At 37.8% G+C, this 14509-nt stretch overlaps 1 protein-coding gene across 8 annotated transcripts in view; it reads right to left on the reverse strand.

The window, feature by feature from the left end:
* The window catches only part of SLC38A9 (solute carrier family 38 member 9), a 51501-nt gene that overhangs the window by 31818 nt on the left and 5174 nt on the right, over positions 1–14509 (reverse strand). For 4 of the 8 annotated variants that reach the window (XM_064640923.1, XM_064640921.1, XM_064640920.1 and 1 more), the window contains exons 2-8: positions 12838–12989; positions 5052–5184; positions 4258–4379; positions 4046–4109; positions 3844–3937; positions 2807–2977; positions 211–270 (exon numbers count right to left, since the gene is read on the reverse strand). In XM_064640923.1, coding sequence (XP_064496993.1) covers positions 211–270; positions 2807–2977; positions 3844–3937; positions 4046–4109; positions 4258–4379; positions 5052–5184; positions 12838–12941 — 748 coding nt within the window. In that variant the 5' untranslated portion in view covers positions 12942–12989. Of the gene's footprint in view, positions 1–210; positions 271–2806; positions 2978–3843; positions 3938–4045; positions 4110–4257; positions 4380–5051; positions 5185–12837; positions 12990–14509 lie in introns of those variants that run through there. The other 4 variants (XM_064640925.1, XM_064640924.1, XM_064640926.1 and 1 more) reach the window with 3 other exon arrangements.

The following is a 14509-nucleotide window of genomic DNA, read 5'->3' on the forward strand; positions in this document are numbered from 1 at the left end:
TTTCTTTTTTTTTTCCTCTCCAATTATTAAGCTTTCTAACTATGTGGTTATTTGTGAAAGTACAAAGGCCAGATAGAAAATTACAGTTTTTTTAAAAACATAGTTAGAACTTACGATATATACTTTAGAACTGGAATGTGGTTAGGCATGGAAACACAATGATTTGCCCACCCCAAACCAGGAAACACAATACTATTAAGTGCTTCTTACCTTTGTTACTTCCATTGGTGCCAGGAACAATATCTGTTACATTAATGTCATGCACATAGTCTAAAAAGAAAAATATCTTGTTATCAATGTCCCAAACCTACTGTTAGGTTTTTATCTGTTGACTTGATAAAAATTAAGTAAGAAAATATTTTTTTTTAAATTTCATCAGAAATACAGGAGCTTGCACCCCCTCCAGCCCCAAGAGGATATTTTAAAACAATTTTAGAATTGTTCTAAAGTAGCTCCACACTGTACTACTTTCTTCTCAGCAGCCCTGTCCATTTATAGAGTTTCCAAGATTCCATGCTCTCAGCTGATGATTCCTGTTCCACTAGCACACCTCTGCTTGTCCCAGCTCCTCGATCTGCAGGGTTGGACAGTAGGTCAGTGAGGAGACGCATCTTAAATCCAGCCTCTTTTGGGACAGAAAAAAAGGGCATGCAAACATTCCCTTAGTCCAGACGGTATTATACAGAAAAAGCTTCCCCTACTAATTTTTTTTTTTTTCCAGAAAAGGCTCTGTGAGATGCTTTTTCCATGTTGTATTTTAAAGATGGGAAACTCTGGAAAAAGGTCTTACTGTCTGCAGACATCTCTAGTATTATTTTATTTGCTGTACACTTCTGTGATACTTTACTGCTCTACCACACCAGTTGTTTCCCAGTTTCTGCAGCTTCACCTGTATGAGGGTATTGGATATCAATTTTGTTCTATTTCTGTATACATACACACAGAAAATGCTCCATCAGCTTGGAAACTGAATTATTGTGTCACTGATTAAATTTTGCTTCTGCTGCATGTGGCTGTATTACACACACTGAAGATCAGCAGGGCCAGTTGGCCTCAGATTTTTTTAAACACAATTTACAGCAGCTTGTTTCTCATAAAGAACGCAAAAGGTCTTGTGGGAAGAAAACCGGTTTTCTTTCTTCATTTTGATTTATGACACCGTGAATCACAAACAGACTTACTTCTTTTGGTTCAGTGTACACAACAATCAGAAGATTTAACTAAAATCACTGATCACCTCCTCACTTCACCACTGTTTTGGGATGCTAGTTAAAAAAGAAGTACCTAGTGTGAAGCCATCAAAAGAATTAATAGCTCTTACAGAACTAAAGCACTTTAAGATTAGTTGTAGATGGCTGGCCAACTAACATTTCTTCTATACTTAAAAAGTGGTTTAGGACCAGCAATTGCATTTGTGGATTAATTTTTGCTTCATAAAACAAAAAGAGAACAAAAGCATGGGACATCATGTTAAAAAACATTAAGACATGACATTACATTGGCTCACAATTCTTGCATTCTTTGTGTACTACTGACTTCTAGACCATCTTCCCACATGAAATCAATTTGCTCCCACCTAAAGTGTATATGCAAATCTTTTAAAAAGTCATCTGAGTGTATTAGAACTAAATATGGTAGCCTACTTAGAATACTTAGAAATACCTGCCTGGAAGGTGCCATTGTGTAAAACCTACATCCTATTACCCATTTTATAACCTAGTAATTAACTATGAAAGTTAGGACAAGAATCCAATGATTGTTATCTCAGAGCAAACAACTTAAGTAAGAATTCTGCACAAATATAGATAAGTGATAAAATAACATGCCAACCCCAGGGAAAAGTAAGTGTTTCAATCATTTTGAATTGTGCTTATTAGAATTGGAGTTATCTGGTTTAGAATAATTTAGGATTCAAGAGTTAAACTTATTAAAAATAACCCCAAAGCTAAAATGAAATGGCCATAACAACATATAAATTATGTCAGCTGTAAAATACATCACTCATTAACCAATAAAGCATGTCCTTCAGGGATGGTGGGAATTCTAATTAAACACTGTTTAAGAGGTCTAAGTATCTGTGCTGTTATTTGCCTCAGAGATTTGCTAACTCCTTCAAAACAGAAATTCTTAAATCTTAGTTGAGCTACTCAACACTACGAGTCAGATTGTCAAAGCTCTCAATTCCATCATCCATTCCCACAACTCTACCTAACTGATTGTACCCACAAATGCTTCTATGTCTGTGCACATACAAGGGTGTAAATAATCGTCCTGTTTTGTAGCAATACCACACGCCGCATTGTCCTTTCACTGTGCTACAGTTCATTGTTTTTTCACAAACACTTGCAAAACCTTTCTATATAGCAACACTCTAAGTGTGTTTGTTGAAATCTAGAATGAAACTAGATTTTTTCATTTCATTAACCTGGATCATTTCAATAGTCTAGCCTATTATATGGCTGTTCAAATAGTTACAACCATGCGAACAAAGAGGGAGTGAAAAGACAAAGTGAAAACAAGCAACCAGGTTTAGGTTGTTTGAATTACACCAAGAAGCCTCATTACTGACATGCAAACGAGATGAATGGTACTTTGTCTTTCATTAAAACCGCACTTTGAGAGAGAGACTGAGAAAGTGGCTTTGAAAACACACATAACTGTGCCCACAACACCACGTGCAGACTTGATTTTGCATGCAAAGTAGCAGGAAAATCATAATTACATAAAACAGACCTTTTCAGTGTAAAGCAAAGTCTTGATCTTTCCACAAGATTGCTGTAAAAGTTAACAATAAATGTATACTTACTGTATATAAACTTCCCTGTGTTGAACAGAAAGTTGGACATAAGCACCCAATAAACAACCATGGCTCCAACAAGTGATATCATAGAAAACAAGAGGCTTGACCACTGACCAAAGGATCCAAAGTAATACTTGCAAACATCTGGGAATTCCCAGTTTGAGGTATCTATTAAAGCTGAAAAAGATACAAAAACCAGAAACATATTTTAACAAAATCTTATATTAGAGTCAGTAGAACTATTAATGAAAGATTGTGTTCTTTTTTTAGAATACTCTGACACACAGTTACAGTGCTTTCAAGGACTAAGAAAACTGCTGGTAACTTTGAAATATAATATTCATTAAATGTTCAACCAAAGAAGCCTGAAATAGAGACTGTTATCGTGGCCATCCTACTACTTTGACCAAGAACTGTTCCTCAACAATTCCCTTGAAATGCACTGCCACAAACTGGAGGTCTTAATGGCCTTTATTTGAGCAAGTGAGAGGTTAGTTTATGCACAAAAGCACCAACTACAAGAGCTGCAAGATGTTTGTAACAATAAAACTACATTCTAATTAGAGCAGCTGGCAGTTGGGTGACTGTCCATAAATTGTTTTCAACACAGAATACACACAAATGTTAGGGTAATACAGATATACAGAACAAAGGGATGTAGCTACAGCCCATGCTGTTCCACTGTGTAATTTGGTCAGAAATATATGTAGAGAACCAGATAGTGCTTATGGAGAAGTGAAGCCTCTTCCTAAGTCCAAACACTTAGTAAGTCAACATCTGAAATCCTGCTTTTTAAGAATTTGGGTTTGGCTATACCACCTAGGTCCCAAGCAACTGAAGGATCATCTAATAACGAAGATGATCATTTAACTTACAGAGCTTAGATGCACACTAAAAAAATAGAGAGACATTGAAAGGCACAGCTTTTATTTGCAGGTCAGGTCTAACATATAGTAAAGACGTAGATAAACTGAGAATCTATTATATATCTGTATTTCACGCTTAAAGGAAATATTTGCATTATAAAGCTTTGGATTTCTTACGTATTATTTGCCGTGATTTCACAACTCTGTAGCAGCAATAAAGAGTCAAAATGCCCATGAGTAAAATGAGAATAATTCCAGAAGTGAAGCCTGCCTGTTAAGAGCGAGAAATACAGCTTATTTATCAATATACTACAGAAAAATGAAGAGCAAGCCATGATACCAAAAATGTTTTCATACACATACATTTTTCATAGTTTACCTGTTTTATTCCCCATGGGATACTTAATATGGATGTACCCATCATTGTATTCCATATCATAAATCTAGGAAGAAAAGAAAAAACTCAGTGAATAATTTAAGAATCCTTCTTATTTCATATTGCCCTCTTAGTTACAATAGTTATGCATGCAATATAGAACATGCAATAATAATGCATTTTCTGGCTAATATATGGCAAGGTGCTTAACATACATTGTCACTAGACTGGAGTTTTTACCGTAGCCATCTGTGCAAGTGTCAACTTTAAAAGCAGTTCCTAATGGACTGTAGACGTAGATTTCATCAGGAGCTGGGAGTACATGATCAGGAGCAATCTAACAAATGGATAAAAAGTAAGACGTATTAGTAACACCACAGTAACTATTGTACCAAATACAGCAAGTCAACCATTGTAAATCACAAAATGTTTCCAGGACACTACATTATTAAAAAGAAAAACCAACAAAAAAACCAAACCCAAACAAGAAAAAAAAACCCAAAACCAAAACCAAACCAAGCCAAAACAAACCAACCAGAAAACCAGATAAAATGTTGAACTATGTTTATTTTCTCCCCGGGGGGAAAAAAACCAACAGTTGATAGGATTTTTAGCTAGACAGCAGAAATACGCATTTTTCTTCTGCAAAATGTCTGTAAAGACACTATGCATGGATCACGCTAGTTCAATAGTTCAATCACTGCAGCTGACCACTGCTTAAATCTTATAGATGGGAGAAATGAGGTCATACATCTGGGCAGCCTGGATCATGTTATAAAATTCAAGCTGTTTGTATGTTTTCTTTTAATGGTGAAGGCATTGCACAAGAAGTAAATCACAGCTTGTGATAAAACAAGACCTATTTAAGGCACTCAGCTACTGGTTATTTAGTTCCGAGCAAGCTGCAGAGTGATTCTTCCCCACCTTTTATTTCTGCTGCTGATACAAATCTAGGTTGTGGAAGACCCAACATGCCAGAGACCACCCAGTTCATGTGGCCTTGCCTTACCAATGCCCTGTCTGCAGGGGAGGTGAGCCTGCTGTAGTAATGAATCCGCTTATTCATTGCTGAAGCTTCCTCAGTAACTCTTTGCACATCATTGTTCACACTGACTATGTTTGTAGGCTCCACATGAAATGGTCTAAAGGAGAGGAAAAAAAGAAAAAAAAAAGAAAACTCTTAAAACCCTAGAATACAAGAGCTAACACACAACTCACAGAATAGCTCATCAACACTCAGGATGATTCTCTTATTCACTGACACAAAGCAAATGCAAAAAAATATCAATGCCATGAAGGAAGCTGCCATCCATGAAAGAACCATGAGTTTATATCATCCATATTAAAATGGCCTCCTACTCAGATTCTGCAGGGCAGCCTAACATCAAAATTCAGACCTAATATACAGTCTGTTAGTTCTCAACAATGAATCACACCAGAAATACATGTTAATAACCTTGGGCAAGCTTATTAGAGCTTATAATCAGTGTTCCCAGAAATAGTGATGAGGAACAGAAAGCATGAGAATGCAGAAGCAGAAAGCAAAGAGAGGAACAAGCAGTGGTAATGTAATGAGGACCACCTATAAAAAAGGTTAGGAACTACTAATTTAGGCAAAAAACACTGTATGGAATTGTGTTTAATGGGGAAAGAACCAAGCCCAAATAAGTCCATGTGCTCATACTTTTTTTAAGCCAATGAAACGGAGAATGGACTTTGTCTCCATTCCTCTTCCCCACCTGAGTTAGACTGCAGGCATGGTCACAGACACTGAAGGAGAAAGCAGGCACATCACATGCCCCTTCTTTTCTCTGCACTCACAGAGGTAGAGCAAGCAAAGTGAAAGTTACAATACGATATAAATCCAGCTTCATCCAAGGGGCACTACTAGATAAATGTGACCAAATCAAGATATTGCAAAGATTTTTTTTTTTAATCAAGTATAACTTACTTCCATATAGGTATACTATGCTCTAGCATACATTCACTTCTAGCACTGACAAGCTAATTTCTCAAACAAGAGAGAGGACAATGGTGGCCTTTAAGCCCTGGTACGTTGGGGTTTTTTTCCTTTTACCAGGCTTTTTAATTTTTAAAACTATCTCAACAGCTTTCTGATCTTCTTCCAGGTTGATGTTTACATCACTTAGAACAAGAACCACTCCAAAACCAGGACCCACAAGTTTCTGACTACCAAGGACAGAAATTAGGTCAGAAATAAATCAATGCCATTTCTCCTGTAACATAAGCAAAATCTATTTGAACTGACTGATTGTCAATACCCATTTCTGTTCCAGACTACAAAGGAACTTGGTCAACCCCTCATGCCCCAGCTCTCAACACCAATAAGCATTTGTACCATGACACCACCTTTCATCTGGAAGGAATACAAGGAATACAGTTTTCCTCTCTCTTTGGAAGAGATTAAAGTAGGTCCCTATTCCTGTGTACTTGAGGGGACATAGTAGGTAGGATTATTTATGAGACTAAGAAAACCTGACTCACAAAAGTGGAAAATAGAGAACACAAACTTCCCTTTCCACAAATTCATTCTTTTCTTCATCTTAAACTTAATTAATTCTTACATCTTGCTTCATCAAGTAAAAAATGGCTTAGATTTGCTAAGTTGTTTCCCACTTACTGAAATGCAAATGAACACTGAATTTTTAAAACATTCTCAATTGCCTCTTTTTTCCTATGATTATGAGGGGGGAAATCTCTGGTTTGTGTTTGATTTTCTGTGGTTTTCTTATAAACAATTTAGAGAGATATCTCAACTGAACAGGAATAAATTTTAAGCTATAAGCTTTATTACTCAAGTCCTAGGCACATGGGGCTAACTAATTCCACGTATAGGTAATGTGCAAAAATACTCGTCGATTGTCAGCTCTAAAGGACTTCACCCGTTTTAGATTAAAATTTATGAGTCTGATCCAATCACTGGACACAGCTAAAACTATTTCATTAGAAGACCTGCAAAATAAAGACTGTAGCTATGAAAACAGGAAAAGTAATATGCTTAAATGCAGCCCCACCTCCAGTCATCTCTCTGCTGATTTCTTTTTGAATCAGTGACACACACTGCATTTAGGACACTTAAAGGTATGTGTTTTGCTAGTTTTACAGCAACTGCATAGTGTGAAGACCTTCATGAAGACTTCCTTGAAGATGGTGTTCAACAACTGCTGATGTGGACGTCAAAGAAAATTCTTCCAGAGTGGAAGACAGCAGGAGATTATTTTTAAAGTAATTTAAGTAGAAGCCACAGATGATTTTAAAACTGAAATTATAGAAAACATGAATACAGCATCCTATTCTATGGGGAAAGCAGTGTTGTTAGTCAACAACCAAATATAAAGAAAAAAAATCCCAGGCAGCAAAAACCTATCTGTAGGTAAGAAATTCTTTAAAGACAATTAATTTTCTTCAGTACTATCAACAGGGTCTGGATTAAACAAGGAATTTTTGGTATAGCACAAAACAGAAGCATATGATCCAGAATCTAATCTATGGGTAAGGAAAATAAAATTTAAAAAGTCCTAAGAAATTCTACATATCTATTACTTCTGCCTCCTGACTGAAGGAGTACACACGTTTATGTTTCTCGCAGATCTCTTTGAAATCAGTCTGACTTGGATGCTGACTCTGTCAGTCTGACTCTGCCTCCCAAGAGGGAGGCTGGGAGGAACCTTCTTCACTGATCACCACTAGAAAAGGGTAGCATTCTGTCTAGGATCAAGGTCATTTCCCTGCTCCCAGCAACACCCAGATCAAAGACTGATTGCAGGGCATATGCAGACAGGAGCCTAAGAAGCTCTCTCAAAGACTCAAAGAAATTCTCGAAGACTGAGATTTTCAAAGCCCAAAGCAGGTAGGATATAATCTTGGATATATTTTGAAAAACTCTGTTTAGGAACCATATGTCTAGTGGGCAAGCACTCCTGCACATGCAAGCATTAGCAGCTGCAACAGATTTCTATTAAAATACACTGATTTATAAAGGTAATTACATTATATGTCTCACATGGCAAAATTATTATGAAAAGGATGGTGGACAATGTGATCTGGGGGAAGGGGAGAGGTTACATGACTGGAGGGTGTGACTGTGGATGTGAAACAGTGCAGACAATTTCCATGCACTGAGATAAACTATAGTGTCCATTAAACTTTATCCATACTGAAAAACACAATTACAATTAATATTTCATTAAATAGCCTGAAAAATAATGCTCTTTTGCCAGGACATCTTTTACCACATCAGTAAAACAGAGCTGTTTTCCACAGCACCATGAACATGAACAACTGCAGGAGCTCATGCAGGAGGTCCACACCTTCCACACACTACACTCCACATGTGTACTTCAGAAACCATTCTCAGAAAACCTGCAGCTAAACTCAGCTTTTTTCACTCACACAAAGGGACAGAGAATAAGAATTCTCTAGATATGGAAAAGAGAGAAGAGGGCTTCTGTCCAAACTTCTTATATTTTGAAGTTCAGTAGCAATATTTGCAAACAAAGAAAATGAAGGGATGCTCTTGATAAAGGTTGTTTCCAAATATTGTGGTAGGCAAAGTTCAAGTGTTGGATTGGAGTGTTAGAGGGAACAGCATAATAGGAACATTGGCAAACTACATACAATTTTGCAAATGCATAAGGGTGCTACATCTTTCTTCTGGATATTTGCAGCAATATACTACAACTTTTAGAGCAATGAAGGAGTAGGACTAACATCTATCTCAAGAAGTTTTAAACTCAATAATATTGTTTTTCAAGTACCTCTGCTGAAGTATTTTTAAACATCAAACAACTGATTCTGGAGTTCTGATCAAAAATGTGCTAAGTATTGAGCTGTTACAATGGAATAGAATTTTTTGTGCCACTGTGTCTTTTGGCTCTACATGACAGTATTAATGACTTCACATAACACAAACTTTTAATTTTTAAACAAATATGAAAAAGAAAAACTTCTTTACAGGTTGCTTTAGAATTTCTTTCCTCTTCTCCAAAAAGATCACGAGGAGCCATTTCTCTGACACTTCACTAATTTACTTTTCAGGAATATAATAGGATTGTTACACAGAAATAAATTAGTAAATTCCTATAGCTTTATTGTTTTGAGTTAACAAATTATTACAGGAATGCTGTATATGGCACAGGAGAAACTGAGGAGTAAAACTAATTTATTATATGGGACGCTAAAGTAAGGAAAAGAAGTCATAATAAGACTGTACTCATAAGATGCTATTTCATAATTGGGAACTGCCTATCTGGATAAGAACACCAGCCACTGGAACAGACTCCCCAGGGAAACAGTCATGGCACCAAGCCTGAGAGAGTTCAAGATGCCTTTGGACAACATTCTCAGGCACATTGTGTGATTTTTGTGGTTGTCCTGTGCTGGGCCAGGAGCTGGACTTGAGAATCCTTGTGGATCCCTTCCAGCTCAGGATCTTCTATGATTACAGATGTCAGTGTGCTTCTCTTAAGGAAACCTGTGCCAAAGAATTCCATGACTGACTTTCTAAGCTATCTAAATTTACTGAAGCATTGTAAACACTGTGCTTACAGTTATCCTGTAAGATCTTCATTCTCTTGGCAACGCCTTTTACTTAAAATTTTTCTGCTTTCATATCACCATTACAGTTATTACAGCATGAGCACGCAAGTATCTTAAAATGCTGGATGCAAAACCAAAATAACCTTTCAAAGCACAAAATTTTAACAAGTTAAGAATCATAAGCTTTACCTCACCACATTTCAGTCACTGTTTACTCTTCTGTGTCAAAGGCAAAAATATTCTACTCTTTGCTTAAAAAGAACTACGAAGGTTCTTAATTAAGGAGTTTCCAATTCTTTCCAGCTAAAAAGAGTAATATTAGGAATTTATAAAAATATTAGCAACAGAGAAAAATGGAAAACGCAATTAAGTAAAATGACCACATGGGTGTGGAGTGGTAAAGGCATAATGGATGCAAGAAAGATAGTTCTGCACAGGTTGCCAACCACTGTCTGCGTTTTTGTAAGTTAAAAGAACTTTGAAAATAAAGGGAATCAACCTCTTTTGCATGTAAAAGGCTTCTCTGACTGCCATCTACAGACACTGTTTAATTTACAACTTTAATTTCACCTGCTGATGTCTCCTGCATTGTGAGAAAGATGTGACTTCAAAAAGAATAGAAAAATGCTTAGAAGCCTTGATCTCCCTTTAGCAGGAGGCACTGTCAGGGTTTTTCATATGCAAAATAAAGAACACAAAACATCAACTGCTTCTTTGAAGGTTCAAGTATTCCTGCAGACAACTGCAGTATCTGTTGACATTAAAAAGATTTAAAGAACAACCAAAAGAAAACATGAAACTCCCTCTCTTGCATACAATAATCATCAATAAGCCACTGCAGCAATGACATTCTAGTTTTTAAAGGGACCTACAAAATGGGCAAAACACATTAAATACGGTGTGAGTAATTCGGGGCATCTCGAAGAACAATAACATTCTATTTAAAAGGATTAAAAGTGGGTTTATATTTCCCCCAAATTAGCAAAACAATACTAAACAAAGTAATTTACAACTCTAACAAACAATTAGCTTATTGTTTATGTGTAAACACTGAAAAGCATGCCTTTCAAAAATCCCAAATCCTCCAAGCTATTAAGAAAACCAAATAACTATGCAAATGCCATCAAATCTCAAGCAACTCAAACAAAAGAACAGAACAGCACAAAGACATACAGTAATTACAAGCAAATCAAACAAAACCCTTGAAGAGCTATCTCAACCAAAGGAAAATGACCAACCACCAATGTTGGGTCAGGTTTCTGAACAGCGAGTCAAAAAAAGGAGCAAAGTAAGCAGACCATACTTTGCACTGTACTCCTGCACTTGCACTGTTTGATACTTTTATGCATAATAAACCTCCTTCCCGTGAGCTGCTATTCCCTAAAGGTCTAATGAAGAAGCCCTTCATACTGCCCACTGCTCTGACTACAAGTGACAGAGACCCTGATGGCCTGTTCTAAAGTCTGCAGCTGCCTCTTCTAATACACAGATGGAGTTCAAACTAGTTCGGCCCCACTATGATTTCCAGGCCTCTCTGATATCCCAGGGCTCATGCCCTTCATCTTTGTCCCTCTGCATGCTTAGAAGGCAAAAAACTAGATTGTAGAAAACGGGGGAATGAACTCAAGAGAGGAGCATTACGGACAAAGTAAACATATCTGCACAGCTGGAGGCTGTGGAGGCGGGAACACAGTCCAAGTACATTTGCTTTCAGGGAGGGAACCAAATGCCAGGCTATGGCGTTTTACGAAGTTGAGTCTCCAAACTTGGGAAATCACAAAGAAAAAAGCCAACAACACAATAAGAAAACAATACCTAACCTCACTTAAAAAAGTGAGTCTTGGCGTTTTGACATATCAAAAAGATGTAAACTTCTCTCATTGCCACTACATCACCATGCCACCTGAAACCCACTGCTCCTCTTTAAACAAAACACATATTTCCTTCAGAACAAGGAGCTTCCAAAAGCCATATAAACTAGCAATCTTCTTATGCCAGGAGGGCCAGGAGGGGCTCAGATACTCCCCAAAAAGAAGTTAGAGCAAGATTTTGTTTAGCACAATTGCCTTTTCCCACATGAAAGTACTCTAGCGTTTCCTAACCTTTATATACAGGACTCCATATGCTCCTGCACCTGTGCTCAGTTTGTTCCCCTGGGCTCACTCAGACCCTTATCCTTCTTCCTTTGCTGGCAGACAAAAGAGAGATCGTTTAGCCCCTGGCTCGCATATAAGTAGGCTCTGATGGCTTTCCAAAGCGGCAGGCTGAGACAGCAGCAAAGCACTATCATAAAAAACTTTCTTTGGCTAAAGTGAATCTCAACAACAGTATTTTGTATACAACAGTGCCATCTTCAGTTTCTTCAGGAAAACTGCTTTACTGAAATACGATGCTGGATGCAGAGGGGAAAAAAACATAAACAGGGTCCAAGAGGTGGTACAGGGCTAATCCTTCATATAAAATTGCAGAGCTGGTGCCTCCAGCTAGTATCAGAAGGGCAGTTCCCACTCCAATCTCAGTTTTGGTTCCAGGACCAGCCCACAGATATCTTAACTGCAGCAGAGGAAGTCTCCCACTCCAACCTCCTTCAGGAGACAGAGCTGTTAAACTCTCAAGAAAAATGCAAAATAACCACTTAGCTAGATAGGTATTGTTTTTGAAGGCACAGCAGTAAGGCTGGACTGCTGAATTTTTCATATTTGTTCAGTCTCAAAAAGCACTATATATTTTTAACTCTAAAGGCAGTAAAGGTCACTCAGTTCCCTTAGTACTAACAAAAAATGTATTTTTCCAGCATCACCTGCAGAATGCACACAGCATCATCTACACATACTGACAGCCATTTACCTACACCATCTGGCAAGCTTTCTTGCATGATCTCTACATTTCAGTTGGTTGTGTTAAATAAAAAAAATCACGCACCAGTATACACACATGATATTCCATGTTTGAAGAGCACTTTAAAAGCCACATGCCAAGTTCTTATTGCAGAACTCTCTCTGAAGTGGTGGCAATAGAAAAGTTCTACCCTTACAAACAAAACACAGTAATACCACTTGTTCACCTAGTGCCTGGAAATAGAATAGTATCATATACTGACAAAGTAGGAACTGTTTGTATTCAGATCCTGGTTTCCAAATGTTAGTCTTTTGTCTTTGTAGGATTCTGTTGTTAAAAGCAAAGATTAAACTACTCCTTGCTATATAATAATTCTGTAGGTTGAGCCTTCCTCATACCTTTTGCACTTATAGTCTTCTGGATTAAACTGTATATTCATGATTCCATAATCGCTTTCATTGCCTCCAACAGGAACCAAGATAGGTTTGGTATCCTCTTCCATATTTGGTGAATGCGTCTCCTTCTTTTAGATTCTGTCAGTTATTCAAGCCTAAAAAAAATGAGACAACAGCAGTTAAGTAAAACTGTGTCCCTGCTACAAATTTAACACTGGCAGAGTCCCACAGCTTCAGAAGCTCCTGGGGTGCAAAGCACCTTCACCTTGCCACTTGAGAATTCTCATTCCATAATGCAAACATCACAAGGCAGGTATGGTGGGAACAGTATTTTTTTAAAACACACTATCCATTTAAGTAAACTGGCCAATGTACAACTGTGCTCTAAATCTCTTTTAGCGCTGCAACAGGCAATACGAATTAAACTGAAATCTCTAAAGGAGCTGTGTAACAGTACAGCTGAGAATAATTTATCAGTTATTAGAGACTACTGTTTCACTAAAGTACTTCAAACTTTGCAGCAGACACATACATATGCAGTTTATTCCAATTCCACAACAAGGATCAGATTATTGCAGTCTACCGTGTCCAAGCTTTTTGAATTAAAGGCAATAAATGGTTTAATAATGCATTAATAACAACTATTACATGCATTCAGACCACTCCGGGCCAAATAGTGGGGAGCAGACCACTTTCAAGCTAATGGATTTCGACTTAGATTGAATTACAGTCCTCACGGGGGATTTTCTGTGGTCTTGTGCAGCTAAACAAATGTAATGGCTTTAACAGCTCTCATCCCTGCTACCTCCTAAAGAATTCCTCAGCCAGGACTCCTTCAAACAAAAATGGTAGAAGGATGTGCTCTTTCATAATGTTTCAGAATGCTTTAGAATGTTAGGCTGATGGAAAGAGATGACAATCAGAGCTGGCACAAGGCAAGGAAGGATAGCACTGGATGTCTGAAACCTGGGGTAGTGATGGAAGAAGACAAGATGGAAAGAATAAGGTATGTATCATCCTTCTGCATCCTCATGGAAATACACTGTGAAGGCCCAATCCCAGAAATCACACCAACCCTAGGTAAGCAGTGACACAGTTCTACCCCTTCTTAGCTGCACGTTGTCAAACCTCTTTCATTAGCTTATCCTGTTAATACCTCTGGAAAAAAAACAACCAAATAATCTGAAGAAGACAACGAAAAAGGAAGGAAAGTTCCACTCTCTGGGGTTGAAAAAAATTGCTAAAGGAGGCATAAGTAAACACTGAAGGAGCATATGACAGGGACTGCAGAAGCACTAAGGCTGGCTCAACCTGCTTAGAAAGTGCTTTGTAGAAGACAGACACAGGTAGTGGCTCTCTGTTTGTAAGGGGAGAAAATCATTGGAGGGCTCAGTTCATGGAAATAGTACTGAAAGAACTAGTCCTGCCTTTGACCGCTCAATGGCATTTGTGTGATCCCACACTGAACTGGATGGGGAAGATGAAAATTAACCTTCCTTTCTTTTGCTTTAAATCCAAATCAGTGTTGAGCTTGGGGCTTGCTATCTGTCTGGCAGACAGACAGGCACACTTGCATGCCTGTCCAAGGAAGGGGATAGAGCATGGATTAAGCCATTTCATCTTGCAGTGCTGACGGTTTCCTCCTAGTTTCAACACCCATGACAAGAGATTTGAG

Source organism: Pseudopipra pipra, chromosome Z (genome assembly GCF_036250125.1).
Source record: "Pseudopipra pipra isolate bDixPip1 chromosome Z, bDixPip1.hap1, whole genome shotgun sequence".
NCBI lineage: Eukaryota > Metazoa > Chordata > Aves > Passeriformes > Pipridae > Pseudopipra > Pseudopipra pipra.